General features: G+C 39.2%; 1 protein-coding gene across 4 annotated transcripts in view; it reads left to right on the forward strand.

The window, feature by feature from the left end:
• Positions 1 to 14,846, forward strand: part of cita (citron rho-interacting serine/threonine kinase a) — a 187,500-nt gene that overhangs the window by 158,718 nt on the left and 13,936 nt on the right. For 2 of the 4 annotated variants that reach the window (XM_056457208.1, XM_056457209.1), the window contains 7 exons: positions 2,897 to 3,066; positions 7,248 to 7,289; positions 9,798 to 9,878; positions 10,511 to 10,646; positions 10,843 to 10,982; positions 13,970 to 14,062; positions 14,144 to 14,252. In XM_056457208.1, the coding sequence (XP_056313183.1) occupies positions 2,897 to 3,066; positions 7,248 to 7,289; positions 9,798 to 9,878; positions 10,511 to 10,646; positions 10,843 to 10,982; positions 13,970 to 14,062; positions 14,144 to 14,252 (771 nt within the window). The remainder of the gene's footprint in view (positions 1 to 2,896; positions 3,067 to 7,247; positions 7,290 to 9,797; positions 9,879 to 10,510; positions 10,647 to 10,842; positions 10,983 to 13,969; positions 14,063 to 14,143; positions 14,253 to 14,846) is intronic. The other 2 variants (XM_056457210.1, XM_056457211.1) reach the window with 1 other exon arrangement.

The following is a 14,846-nucleotide window of genomic DNA, read 5'->3' on the forward strand; positions in this document are numbered from 1 at the left end:
CAACAGAAATGTTGAGGCATCTCATGTAGCTGCATATTTGTATATCTTCACTGTATGCAAATTTATAACAAAACGGAGCCTACTGTATAGCATAACTGCCTTCTTTCATTGAAAGATATAAAACATTAGGCTCACTGTGCGGTTTTGGCAATATGTGCTTAAAGAGCCTCTATTATACATTAAAAAGGCTCATATTTTGGTTGTAAGGGTCTCCAGCAACAGGCTGATCTGCATGCATGATCAAAACACACTTTCATGGTCTTATAATCTGCATTTATTTTTACCTGATTATCCCAGTGACTCCCATATGAATCGTTCAGTGATTCATTTGTTCCCAAACCCCTGCTTAGTGCGAAGCTAATCTGTGCTGATTGGACCGATGACATCCTGTTGCGGTTTGTCGACAGCAGCGTTCAGCGCGAGACAGTCAGAGTGCAGAGTGTGTGTGTGAGCATACCTGCCAACACTCCAGTTTTTCCCAGAAAACTCCTGTAATTTTAACCACCTCCACCCTCACCACCCCCGGTCCTCAGCATTTTGGTACGGTCTGTGAAACCCCCGGGTTGCCAACATTGGTATAGGATCTGATCGCAGCGGCGGCCCGAAACACACTTCATAGTAGTTAACTTACTAACACCACAGTAAACAGTCCCCGGTTCTCAACAGTGTTATTCAGACACCTCACCCCCGAATCTAACCCCCAAAACACATTTAAATGCTTAATTTTCAAGCTATAGAAAACAAGGAGGCAACCATTTTATTCGCACTTACTTACGCTTGTGAAATGGAGGAAGAAACTGATCTATGATCCACTGATCCATGTACTGATAAAGTTCCTGTCGAGCTCTGACGAAGTCCCATATATCAATAGTCTTTTCTGATCCTTCCTTTAACAAACGGCTGACAAATCCCCCGTTGTAGGCTTATAGATTCCAGGGAACACAGCACAAGTCTGGGTCAATAATGCTGAGGTATTTTTGCAAAAATAAACCCTTCAGTTTCATCTTTGGGACGAGAAAACAACACTAGCTTTCCCCTCACACTTTCAATAATATCCAGCTGAGCACAGCGTCTTCACGACTTGATTCAACCGGCGTCTGCTACAGTGTTTGTGGGTGGGGCCGCAGGTTTTAATTCTCCCAGGTTTGCGCGCGCGACAATTGTGCGAGTTCCATATCCACATCACGCCGAAACGGCTAATGACTCGTTATCAAGACGATTCATTTGAAGCACTATGAGTCGACTCTTTTATAAATGAATCACTAGTTTTAAACACCGTACACTTACAGATTTAAACCTAAGCTGGATATTTCACTTCAATTAGAGCTGTGTTACACACACTACATGGAAGGTCATTCTCAAAAACCCATAATAGGGGCTCTTTAATGTCAGGGTATATGCACAATAATGATGAATATGAATATAATAATCAGTAAGCTATCGTTTTAATAGTCGATAATAATTATAAAAATATAAAGTACAATGTTTATACATAATAGGAAACAAAGGCAAACAATTGGTGAAATGTGTGGAATCGGTGTACTTGGTTACATAAATTAATATATTACCTTATCTTTGTGCTCATGTTTCCTGAGAACAAGTAATCGATTCAAAAGACCGACTTGTTAGATATCGATAAGATGAATTACAGATGCGGCTACTGAGAACGCACGATTCTACACGCCTAGTACTGCAATTTGTCACGCGCAGTCACATGCAGTACTGCAGCTGCAAAGGCTGCTTTTACATTAAAAAAATAAAATGTTTGTGCTTTACGCATTAGCCACCAGGTGGCGCAAGGAACAACCGCTTTTCCATTCACTCAGTTGTCATTGTATGTATTTGTGTGAGAGACCAGGAAAAAGAGCACTCGATATAGCTCCGTCGATGCCTCGGGCATATGAAATAAACAGAATATGAACAACATCTGAATACAACAGAAAGACATAGAACTTTACAAATTAGACGTCCCCTTTTGTAGGCTCAACACAGTTTCATAGATCTAGTTCAGTATGTTCACTATGCTACATAACTGCCCCCTGCTGGCCATGTATTTCTTGTGTTGCTGTGCCGCAGTTTACTGCAGTGATGCACGACATCACTCGCGCATTCTCAGTAGCCGTATCTGTATAGATCGCGTTTAAGAACTACAGAGAGATGGCATCCAGCGGCAGATTCAAGATGGACTGGCCGACGTTTAGCTGCTCTCAGCCGGACCGGTGTGCTCCGATGTCCTGCTGAATGCCTGGATCTCAGACGTGAGAATACGCTGAAGCAGCTTTCAGTGCATGCCAGAGTGTGTGTGTGATCACATGATGTGCATTTTCAGTGGTGTAGTGTGGACGGAGAGCTTTTTTTAGAAACACTAGATGAAACACCAGTGTGGACGTGGATTGTTTTCGTTCTAAAACTCAATTTTAAAACAGAAACGCATTAGTGTAAATGGGGCCTGAGTTTCTTTCCTCCGTTGAAGACAAACGATGTTTTGAAGAAAGCTGTAAAATCTGTAACCATTGACTTCCATAGTATTTATTTTTGTTTTTTGTACTATGGAAGTCAATGGTTACAGGTATTAAAGTATTGAAGAGATGCCTTAAACACTTCAGTTAATTAGTATCTCAGTTACTTCCAGTAAATTGCCAAAGCAGCATTTTTAATTTTCATTAAAGTAAAATGTTTTATCTAATAAAGTATGCATGGTTTATTTTATTTTCTCTTCATTTAAGTAAACACATTTTTATTTATTTATTTTTAAGTCACAAAAATTAGTTTACAACAAAAAAAATGTGACCATGACTATAATATGAAGAATAACAGACTTGACAGAAGTGCTGTAATAGTTACGCTCCACCAATAGCAGAGATATTATATATATATATATTTGTGTGTGTGTCAGATATCCCATATGTGCTGAAGTTGGAGTCTCATCCTCACACCACCTGTTGGCCTGGTCAGTCTCTGTACTTCATGGCTCCCAGTTTCCCAGATAAGCAGCGCTGGGTGGCTGTTCTGGAGTCAGTGGTTGCTGGAAGCAGAGGATCCAGAGAGAAGACAGAGTCAGACGCGGTGAGTCCATTCCTGCATGTTCAGTTCCTCTGCGTTAATGCACAATTCACTGTGTTTCTGCCATACATAAAGTCCACATCAAATCAAAACTAAGCGTGTTGATTTTGAAGCTCATGTTGTTAGTTTTGTGCTGAACAATTCATCTGTGCATGTCATTAAGGAAAAAAATATGCTTTGCCCTTGTGATTATGATGGCTTGAGAAAGCAAACATACTGTTATACTACATAAACTTCTTCTACTTGTTCTTCTTTTGAGACTGATTTCTATATGCATCTCCTCCTAGACCATTCATACTACAACCACCAAACTTACTCCAAACCTCTAAACTGGTCTGACTTGGGTTGCCATATCTTTTCAAACTAATCCGACTTATGGTTTTCCCAAAACTGACCCAGAAAATTCTGCAGTTCCATTGACTTAACATTGGACCAAATTTTATGACATCATAACTTTGCGCCAGACTGTCACACTGACTTAAGGTTGGGCTCATTTAACTCAGACTACCAATCTGCCAATCACTGATGACCTTTCAACTTACTAGCCACACCCTAGCAACTGTCCCATAGCCTTCGATTGTAAAAACTGCCATTGACTTTACATTGGACATACTAACGACACACCAATCCATACTAGAAACATACTTACGACATACCAATCCATCATAGAAATATACTAATAAACATTCTAATCATACTAGCAAACATGCCAATTTATACTATCAGCATGCTAATTCATACTAACATGCTGATTCACAATAAATTCACACTAACATGCTAATTTATACTGGAAACAAGCTAGCACTATGCTCATTTATATAAGAACTATGCTAATTCATGCTAGAAACATGCTAGCATAATCCTAATTCATACTAGAACCATGCTAATTTAAAATAGCAATTGACTAGCAACCACTCATAACGCCTTACTACCGCCTAGCAACACCTTAGCAACCTCTCAGAACACCCTAGCAACACCATAGCTTATAGCAACAACCTAGAATACCTTAGCAAAGGCTTAGAAACCACCTAGCAATACCTTACCAACCACCTAGTAACAGCTCAGAACACCCTAGCAACCACCTAGCAACACCTTAGCAACCGCCTAACAACACCTTATCGACCACCTAGCAACACCTAAGCAACTGCCTAGCTACGCCTTAGCAGCCACTCAGAACACCCCAGCAATCACACAGCAATTGCCTAGCAACGCCTTAGCAATCACCTAGCAACTTATCCGAACACCCTAGCAACCACCTAGCAACACCTTAGTAACCACCTAGCTATGCCTTAGCAATGTCCAACCAACCACTCAGAACATCCTAGCAACACCTTAGCAATGACCTAGAACACCTTAACAACTGCCTGTCAACCCCTTAGCAACCACATAGCAACTCCTTAGCAGCCACTTAGAACACCCTAGCAACCACCTAGCAAGAAATCCAATGCCAATCCATACTAGAAACATGCTAATAAATGTGTAGTTATCCATCTATGTCGACTGTTTCACACTTCGTAAAAACTGCTTCAGTTATTTAAACTTTAAAGCTACTTCAGACTTCAGGCTTTCTCGGGGAAAGACTTTTCTGCTGAGACTTATTTCAGTATGTTGATGTACTTCTAACTAAAACCCCAACCGCTCTTCACTGTCGTCTGCAAAAGAGTGGCATGAAAGTCGGTATCTTGCAAGGGGCGGCATGGAGATAACGCCACCCAATCCTCCCCCAACCCCCACCTTGCTTTTCATCCCTTTCGTCTGTGAAAGGGCGGCACAACCGCTGTTTGTCTTGAGCCCCAGTTAAGCTTGCCCAACTACTGCATATTAATATACAGTTGCTATGTAAACCCTCATGTTGTCGTCAACAGAAATGCATCTCTCCAAACGCAAATGCTCAGATTTAATAGTAGATTAAAGTCGCTATGAACTTGAAACTGCACATTAAATGAGAAAGCAGTGGGCGTGGCTTGTTTTTTCTACTGTGAGCTGATTGGATGTAGTAAAGTAGGTGTCATTGAGATGGGGAAAAGAGTTTGGGGAGAGTTATTACAGCATAACAGACTCCTCCTGCTCACCATTACTGTTTGATGTCAAAACTGACAGCTGGAGGGGCGTGGTTAAGTATGTTAGCCACGCCCAATACCTCACACAGACCTGATCTGAGAATTTTCTGATTTCTCTGGGCAAACTATAGTGTTTTTCTTAATGACATGCACAGATAAAACGTTCAGCACAAAACTAGCAATGTAAGCCAACAAAATCAACATGGCTAGTTTTGATTTCTTGATGACTTGAACAAACACACCCTTTTTTCAGTGGATTAACTTGCATGGATTAATTATTCATTTGAAGAATAACAATGTAAGCTAGCAAAATAAAGATTGCATATCTTGATTTCATACAGACTTTAAGGGCTTAGATGTAAATCCAGAAGTCTGAAAGGGACTGTACGCCTAAATTAAATTCACTAATCATTTACTCGTCTTTATTTACTGCAAAAATGATTTTCTTACTGAGAGTTTTTGTCTTGTTTCTAGTCCAAATATCTAAAAATTCTTCAATAAAGAAGCACATTTGAGCTAGAAACTAAACCAAAACTGTAAGAAAAGCAGTTTATGCAGCATTTGTTTCATATCTGTTGGATAATTTCTATTGTGTTCAGCAGATCAAACTCAAACGAGTACATGTACAGTATGTAACACATGGAAAATGATGTACTGTACTGTCCCTTTAAATTTGTCACTGCATAAGAATTCAGTGCATGTGTACAAAATTCTGTTAGAGGAGTGTATGAGAGTAATTTGATTATTTTAATGTGCTTTATTTATACTCCACGTTTAATGGACAGCACATGCACTTGCTTATTTTATTAGGAAGATACCATATACATAAATAAAACAGGGCTTTAAGTTAGACAGTGCAGACAACCAAAGTATTTGCATTTTATAAATGAATTTAAATTAAATGTAAATGTATACAAGCAAAAACAAAAAGCACTGTAAACATGCGATGCTCTGAAAGCATCTCAATGAATGTAAATCTCTTACTCTTCTTTCTTTTTCCCCTCTGGCAGCTAAATGTTATTTTCTCATGAATGTGTAACACCCCTGTTCTTGTCGCATTAAATAAAAAACTATTTTAAACATCTATACATTTCTTTTTTAATTAATATGATTATTATTAAAGTATTTATTAAAGCTTTGGATTAGCTTTTATTTCTTTATTTTACATTTTAAAGTACTTTTTTAACCAACTTTTTTAGTTTGTTTTTGTTTCTGTTTTTATTTAAACTTTTTTTGGCATTTTATTTACTTTTTATTTATCTGTTTATTTTATTTTACTTTATTTTATTTTTGGACTTATTAGTCAAGTCAACGATAACATTTTTCTTTCTCTTTTTTGTGTTAATAATATTAATTGACTCTTTATTTTCACTGTAAATCTGAAACTTGACTGATTATTTTGCTAATTTAGTTAAGACTTCATTTGTATATTAAATTTCCCCCCCATTTCAGCTACTTACATTTTTTGTGCTGTATATATGAGTAGGCATGGGCCGGTATAAGATTCTGACGCTCTGATAACCTTGGATAAAAATATTCCTGTTTCACGGTATCATGACCACTGCTGTAAATTATAGTCTTTTTAAATGTCTGGGTAAAAAAACTAAACATTTTTTTCCTCTTTGAACACAATATATTTAATTTTGTGAATGATTTATAATATTTTGGAGAAGTAAACATGTCTGGCTAAATAATGAAACTGAATAATTGACTTCCGCTGTCTTTATTAGTTTTACAAACACAGATTTCTTTACAATTTAAAATGCCATCTTTGGATATCTTTTCTGCTGGAGACACTGTTGTCCTAAAAAACACACAAAAAAAGTAAATAAAATCTTACACATACCTTATGAACAGTATTGCAGAAGATTCTGGCGGTCTTAAAACCTTGACTTTTCCAAACCGTGGTTTACCTTGAAAACCTCGTCCCATGCCTATATATGAGCATCAGCAGGGAATCCAAAAACACATGAACCCAGATGACAAGAAAACACAATTGATATGTTGCAGATGTACAGTAACGTAGCAAAGACCTGATTGAGTTTTTTTTGTCTTGTATAAATATGTCCGTTTTGGGGTTTTTCTAATGCTCTTGAGTGTGTGGCTGTCTTCTGAACACTGTAGGCCGGTGTTAAACGTCAGAAGACTCTCTCTCCTCTGGTTCAGGTAATCAGCTGTTTGCAGGAAGCCAAACACACACTCACTATTGTATGTGTGTGTGTGTGTGTGTATTACCCAGCATGCTCCTCTGCCTGGTGCTCGTGTTGCTTGCATCATCAGACTATGAGCTGTTGTATTCATTGCATTGCAGGACTCGCTGTACATCATCCACATAAACCAGTGTTTCCTGCTGCAAAATCAGATGTGTGAGGATTCATGCTTAAAAATAATACATCAGTCACACTTAATGATGGTTAATGCATTTATTAACATGAACAAACAATGAACAATACAGTTTATTACAGTATTTGATGCTGTTAGGTAATGAAAATACAGTTATTCATTGTTGATGTTAACTCACGGTGCATTTAGTAATGTTAACAAGTATGAGTTTGGATGTTAATAATGCACTAGTGAATGTTGAGTTGTTCTTTGTTAGTTCATGTTAGTAAATACATTAACTAATGGAACCTCATTATAAAGTGTGATCAAAATATCTTTATATTGAGGCGATCTGACTATTACTGTACATGAAGCACAACCAGGTTAATATGATTCACAAACAAATGATTCATATGAATCGATTCATTTGAAAAGAATCACTCAGAGGCTTAACTATGTTTAATTATATCATTATATTTGTCATTATTTATGAAGTAAATTCAGAATTTGTGACCCTGGATCAGAAAACCAGCTAAAAGTGTCAACTTTAGACTCAAATTGTGTCAAAAAAAAGTGTCAATTGCCTAAAAATAAGCTTTCAATCGCCGGCAGCTCGCTCTCTGCAACTCTCACATGGTTGCCCACTGAAGCTAAGCAGGGCTGCGCCCGGTCAGTACCTGGATGGGAGACCGCGCCACGCCGGAACACCGCGCCGGAAGTGGTGTTAGTGAGACCAGCAGGGGGCGCTCAACCTGTGGTCTGTGTGGGTCCTAATGCCCCAGTATAGTGACGCGGACTCTATAATGTCAGTGAGCGCTGTCTTTCGGATGAGACGTTAAACTGAGGTCCAGACTCTCTGTGGTCATTGAAAATTCCAGAAAGTAAAGAGTTGGGTTTTAACGCCGGCGTCGTGACCAAATCTGCCCACTGGCCTCTGCCCATCATGGCCTCCTAATCATCCCCATATCATAATTAGCTTCATCACGCTGTCTCCTCTCCACCAATCAGCTGGTGTGTCTGGCGCAAAATGGCTGCCGTTGCGTCATCCAGGTGGATGCTGCACACTGGTGGGGGATAAGGAGATTCCCCCCCTATGTGTAAAGCGCTTTGAGTGGCCAGAAAACACTATATAAATGTAAGGAAGTATTATTATTATTATTATTATTATTATTATATATTGTTTGTCATGATAGTGTAATATTTGTTTGCCTCAATTTAAAAATATTTAGAAAATCACCTTTAAAGTTGCTATAATTCTATAGCATAATGTGTGCGTTTTTGGATAGATTTATGGAAAGATATTTACAAAATGTCCTCATTAAACATAATCTTTCGAATTTTGCCATGAAATAAGTCTGGCATTTTCACTCGTACAGTGTCATTTCCAAAAATAAAAAATGTTGTGCTCCAGGGTCAGATTTGTTGGTTTGGACACTGCAGTAAGAAACACTGGCAGATCCAGAAGGAGAAGTGGCTCTTTCTGCTGAGTGGCTCATCTGTCTGCAACATTAGCATTAAGCACTCCTTAAAGGGACAGTACACCCAAAATATAAAATCCTCCACCTTTGTTCTACACCTGTTTGAGTTTCTCTCTTCTGTTGAACACAATAGATGTTGGAAACCTAATAATAATAATAATAATAATAATAATAATAATAATAATAATAACACATTTGAATTATGACGCACTTTACTTAAACTCCAAGTGCTACAAGATATACAACAACAAATAAAAATGCAACCCAGTCCAGTATTTGTAATTCTTGGGTTAATAATTATAATAATATAAGTTAATAATTATTATAATAATGATTAAAAGTATGATGTGATAATCACTAATTAAATGCTTTACTAAAAAGATGCGTCTTAAGAAGTCTCTTACAGCAATCCAAGGAAACGGCATTGCTAATAATTGAGGTAATGCATTCCATCATTTAGGCCAGTGTTTCCCAACCCTGTTCCTGGAGGCACACCAACAGTACATATTTTGGATGTCTCCATTATCTGACCCATTAACTTCAGGTTTTAGAGTCTCTTCTGATGTTATGATGAGTTGATTCAGGAGTGTTTGATTAGGGAGAGGTTGAAAATGTGAACTGTTGGTGTGCCTTCAGGAACAGGGTTGGGAAACACTGATTTAGGCATGCTACAAGTTAAAGCCCTACTTATATATATTTTTCCTACTATGGTAGTCAACGGTTTCCAGTTTCCATCCTTTGTGTTCAACAGAAAAAAACTGCAGTAAATGGGGGTTACGTTCCATTGATTTGTGTGTGAACTGTCTCTTTAACAGAGTGAAATGTGAAGTGGTCGTGTTTGAATCTCTCCTCTGTGTCTGTCTTGTGTGAGCAGAAGCTGCTGGGAAACTCTTTACTGAAGCTGGAGGGAGACGATCGGCTGGATATTAACTGTACTTTACCTCTCACCGACCAGGTAAAACACCGCAGCATGTACATCTATTGGGACACACAAGCCTATAAGTGCATGTAGAAAGGGATTTAATGGAGACAAAAGCATTAATGTGGTGCATCTGCTAATAGACTGTGATGTCTGGGTGTGTGTGTCTGCATATGCATGTCACTGTCTTTATGTGTGTGTCTGCATATACGTGTGTCTCTTTCTGTGTGTTTCTGTGTGTTTGCACGTATGTGTGTGTGTTTGTGTCTGTGTCTGCGTGTATGTTTGTGTGTGTATGCGTTTGTTTTTGTGTGATTCTGTGTGTGTGTGTGTGTTTGTGTATCTGCGTGTTTGTGTGTGTTTATGCATGTGTGTGTGTGTGCGCGTCTGCGGATACATGTCTGTATGTGCGTTTCTGTGTTTTTGTCTGCCCGTTTGTGTGTGTCTGTCTGTCTGTCTGTCTGTCTGTCTGTCTGTCTGTCTGTCTGTGTTTCTGTGTATTTGTGTCTGCTTATATATGTGCGTGTGTGTGTGTATGTGTGCGCATCAGCATCTCTGTGTGTGTGTGTTTGGTTTGTGTATTTGTGTCTGCATCTGTATGTCTATGCGTCTGCATCTCTCTGTGTGTTCACTGTGCGAGGTTAATTGAGTGTGTGTGTGTGTTTCAGATCGTGCTGGTGGGCTCAGAGGAGGGTCTGTACGCTCTGAACGTCATCAAGAACTCGCTCACGCACATCCCGGGTCTGGACTCTGTGTTCCAGATACAGATCCTGAAAGAGCTGGACAAACTGCTCATGATCACCGGTCAGTGCTGAACACACTCACTGCTCAATACACAGATCTATGGAGTAAAAACACTCTCAGAATTATTTTGTGCACAAGTAAATTTTTATGAGGGCACAATTGAAAAATCTGTGTTTAAAACAGACACATTTTTTGTGATATATATATATATATATATATATATATATATATATGTATGTGTGTGTGTGTGTGTCAGGTAAGGAGCGTGCTCTGTGTCTGGTGGAGATTAAGCGGGTGAAGCAGTCTCTGGCTCAGTCTCATCTGCCGGCTCAGCCTGATCTCAGCCCCTACATCTTTGAGGCGGTGAAGGGCTGCCATCTCTTCGCTTCCGGAAAGGTGAAGCGTCCACCCGTCACACACTGTCCTTCTGCACGTTATGATGCTGTTTCTGGTTTATTTTCATTTCTGTATGCTCGTAACTTTTGTCAAGTTTATTTTTTTATATACACTATATCGCTATTTAGGTTGAACTTATTTTTATTTCAGTTTTAAAAGTAGTTCATCAGGATTTAGATGAGGTAACCCTCTAGTTTAGGTCACAACTCATAGTATTAACAAAGCATTAACTTGGGGTGTGCTCACACTAGGTACAGTTACCTTGAACTGTGCCGAAGCGCGATTGCCCCCTCCACTTCCCCTCGACCAGCACTCACACTGCATTTTACCTTCCGAGCCAGAGCACGCTTCCATCATCGAGGATGTGCTGTTCAGTTTAACAGAAGAGAAGTGCTCTCACTCAGCACAGTGGACATTGCTTTAGTTATATCGTTTTGTATTATATTAAGTGGTTTGGGATGCAGAGACACAGTCAAATATTTAGCTGAACAGATCCTCCACTTTTGACGTTCATAAATACCCTACTGAAAAAAAAACAGCTTAAACCAGCCTAGGCTGGTTTTAGCCGGTTGACCAGGCTGGTTTTAGAAGGGTTTTGGCCATTTCCAGGCTGGTTTCCAGACATTTCCAGCCTGGTCTTAGCTGGTCAGTCTGGGAGATGGCCAGCTAAAACCAGCTTGACCAGCATAACCAGGCTGGGAGCCCAGCCAAAACCAGCTATGTCCAGCTTAAACCAGGCTGGATTTAGCTGGTCATTTTCCCGCCTGACTAGCTAAGACCAGCCTGGAAATGGCCAAAACCCTTCTAAAACCAGGCTGGTCAACCAAGGCTGGTTTAAGCTGTTTTTTTCAGCGGGGTAATCATGAAAGTGAGGGGTTTGTCTCTTTAGTAAACTATGACAGTTTGTGTTCATTATACAGTAAGAATGATTAATATATCCATATGAAAGTCCCTTAAAAGTGACGTCTTGTCTTCAGTTTCGGGCTCAGGCGCACTTTGCACTCACACTACAAGAGTACTGCGTCAAAGCTCAAGTGAACCGCGCTCTGGCACACCTCTTCCAACCGGACCAACTCACACTTGTCAAACGACCTGAAAACGTGTCCAGGCACGAATCGTATAGCCTAGTGTGAGTGCACCTTAACATTTGCTTAAAATTAGCTAACTTACTAGCTTTACTAGCCTTCGGCAAATAACAGCCTTCATCAGGGTTTGCCAAAACGTGTAGGTGTAGTTTTTAAGGATTAGCCATGTGAATAAATTCAATTCAACTCACTTATTCAACTTATTTGTATAGCGCTTTTACAATGTAGATTGTGTCAAAGCAGCTTCACATAAAAGATCACAGTGGATAGGAACAGTGTAGTTCAGTTGTCAGTGTTTAAGTTCAGTTTAGTTCACTTCAGTGTGGTTTAATAATCACTACTGAGAGTCCAAACACTGAAGAGCAAATCCAACGATGAGCAGCACTACAGGTCCCGAACCATGCAAGCCAGTGGCGACAGTGGAAAGAAAGAAAAATTCACCAATTGGCGAAAGTGAAGAATAAAAAAATATAGACAGAAACCAGGCTCAGTTGGGCACGACCATTTCTCCGCTGGCCAAACGTCTTGTGCAGAGCTGCAGTCTAGGCGCCGGAGGCTGGAGAATGCTGGACCTCAGCGAAGACTCGTCTGTCCCTGGAGCGTCTCATGCTCTCCACTCCTCCATAACCACCACAGCAGCTGCTCAAGATACGGCCTGGTCCAGGATATGGAAACCTTGGGATCATCTTGTCGCTGGTCTTGGATCGAATCAGTGGCTCTGCATAGTCTGAGGGCCACTGAGGGAATAAAGGCTTTTTAATATTTTTTCCACATTTTCCAAATGCCTTGGACTGATTTTTGCTGTTTGTTCTGATGAATCCCCTACCCAAAGGGCACCGGCACATTATTTAAGCTACCCCTAAACACTTTTGGTTTGATTTTGGAGTACTAATTACTGTTTATTGATAGTTATAAGGTAGAAGATAGGTTTAGGTTTTGGGTAGGATTAGGCATAAAGAATATAACCGCACTTTATAACTAATAATGAACAGTTAATTTAATAATAGGCAGGTAAGAAGCCAGTAGTTAATAGCATGAATTGTGACCTAAACTGAAGTGTTACCTGCATTTTTAATGGTTTTGTTTATGTTTTTGTCAACTTTGTGTCAACTGTTGTTTTAGTTAACAATTATGACCAGTGTGATGGATGACTTCAATAAAAAGCAGTAATTATTAATTACACTGTATTAACTTGTATTTAAATGACTTTAGTCTGAAAAGTCATTTAAATACTGAATAGAAAATTGAATTACCCTATAAATCTCACTTCATAGACTATAGACACAGTATTAAAATCATTTAATTCTTTAAAAAATTGCCAAATTGGGGTCTTTTTGCTTTATATTAAGATGTAAAACTTTAGAAAAGTTAATAATTGAATATATTAAAACACCAAACGTTTCAGTGTAATGACAGCCTGTTTCATATATACAGTATACTGTTATCTGTTATTTATTTCATGTGCAATTGGACACATTATGTAAATCCTGTTGTTGAAAACACTTAATTATTTTACAAAATATCTGAATAACATTCATACATGTATACACACACACACACACACACACACACACACTCTGCTTCTCTGAATTTTGCCATATATTGTCATCAACTAATTTCTTAAGCATATGAATTATTCTTCAAAATGTATTTGTGTAAGAAACAAATTCCTCTGCTTCTGAATTTATTTAGACACAACTGTTGAATTTATTTGCAGCATTTTAGGCAAGTATTTTAATAGTAACTGTAATTAAATTGCCTAAAATGAACCGCAATCTCTTTACTTTTTTAGTGGATTTAAGCCATTTAACTGCTATAACTACTTGTAAATAAATACACCCAACAGTCACTGTAGATGATCATCAATCTCTTGTTTAACTGAATGACGTGTGTGTGTTTCAGATCGACACAGGCATGTGTATCTGTGCTGCGATGCCCAATAAAATCACCATCCTGCGCTTCAACGACACACTCAACAAGTTCTGCATCAGAAAGGTGACGTACAGTATCAAAAACCTCTTCCTGCACGCCAGAGATTAGTGATTATCATCTGTTAATGTGTGTGTGTGTGTGCAGGAGATCGAGACGTCTGAACCCTGCAGCTGTATTCATTTCACCGGATACAGCATCATCATCGGCACCAACAAGTTCTATGAGATTGAGATGAAGCAGTACGTGCTGGAAGGTGAGAGGATCCACACCGGGGCTGGAGAGCTAGAATCACTGTTTCTGACATTATAGGAGTGTATCGCTTCTCTTTATCATGGATTCTGAGCTTCGTTTATAACAGCAGATGGCGTTCTAGGCTAGTGTTTAACAGCAGACGGCGCTCTAGGCTAGTGTTTAACAGCAGATGATGCTCTATGCTAGTGTTTAACAGCAGATGACGCTCTAGGTTAGTATTTAACAGCAGATGATGCTCTAGGCTAGTGTTTAACAGCAGATGATGCTCTAGACTAGTGTTTAACAGCAGATGACGCTCTAGGCTAGTGTTTAACAGCAGACGGCGCTCTAGGCTAGTGTTTAACAGCAGACGGCGCTCTAGGCTAGTGTTTAACAGCAGATGATGCTCTAGGCTAGTGTTGAACAGCAGATGATGCTCTAGGCTAGTGTTTAACAGCAGATGGCGCTCTAGGCTAGTGTTTAACAGCAGATGGCGCTCTAGGCTAGTGTTTAACAGCAGACGGCGCTCTAGGCTAGTGTTTAACAGCAGATGATGCTCTATGCTAGTGTTTAACAGCAGATGACGCTCTAGGTTAGTATTTAACAGCAGATGATG

The sequence above is a fragment of the Danio aesculapii genome, chromosome 5 (assembly GCF_903798145.1).
Source record: "Danio aesculapii chromosome 5, fDanAes4.1, whole genome shotgun sequence".
Taxonomy (NCBI): Eukaryota; Metazoa; Chordata; class Actinopteri; order Cypriniformes; family Danionidae; genus Danio; species Danio aesculapii.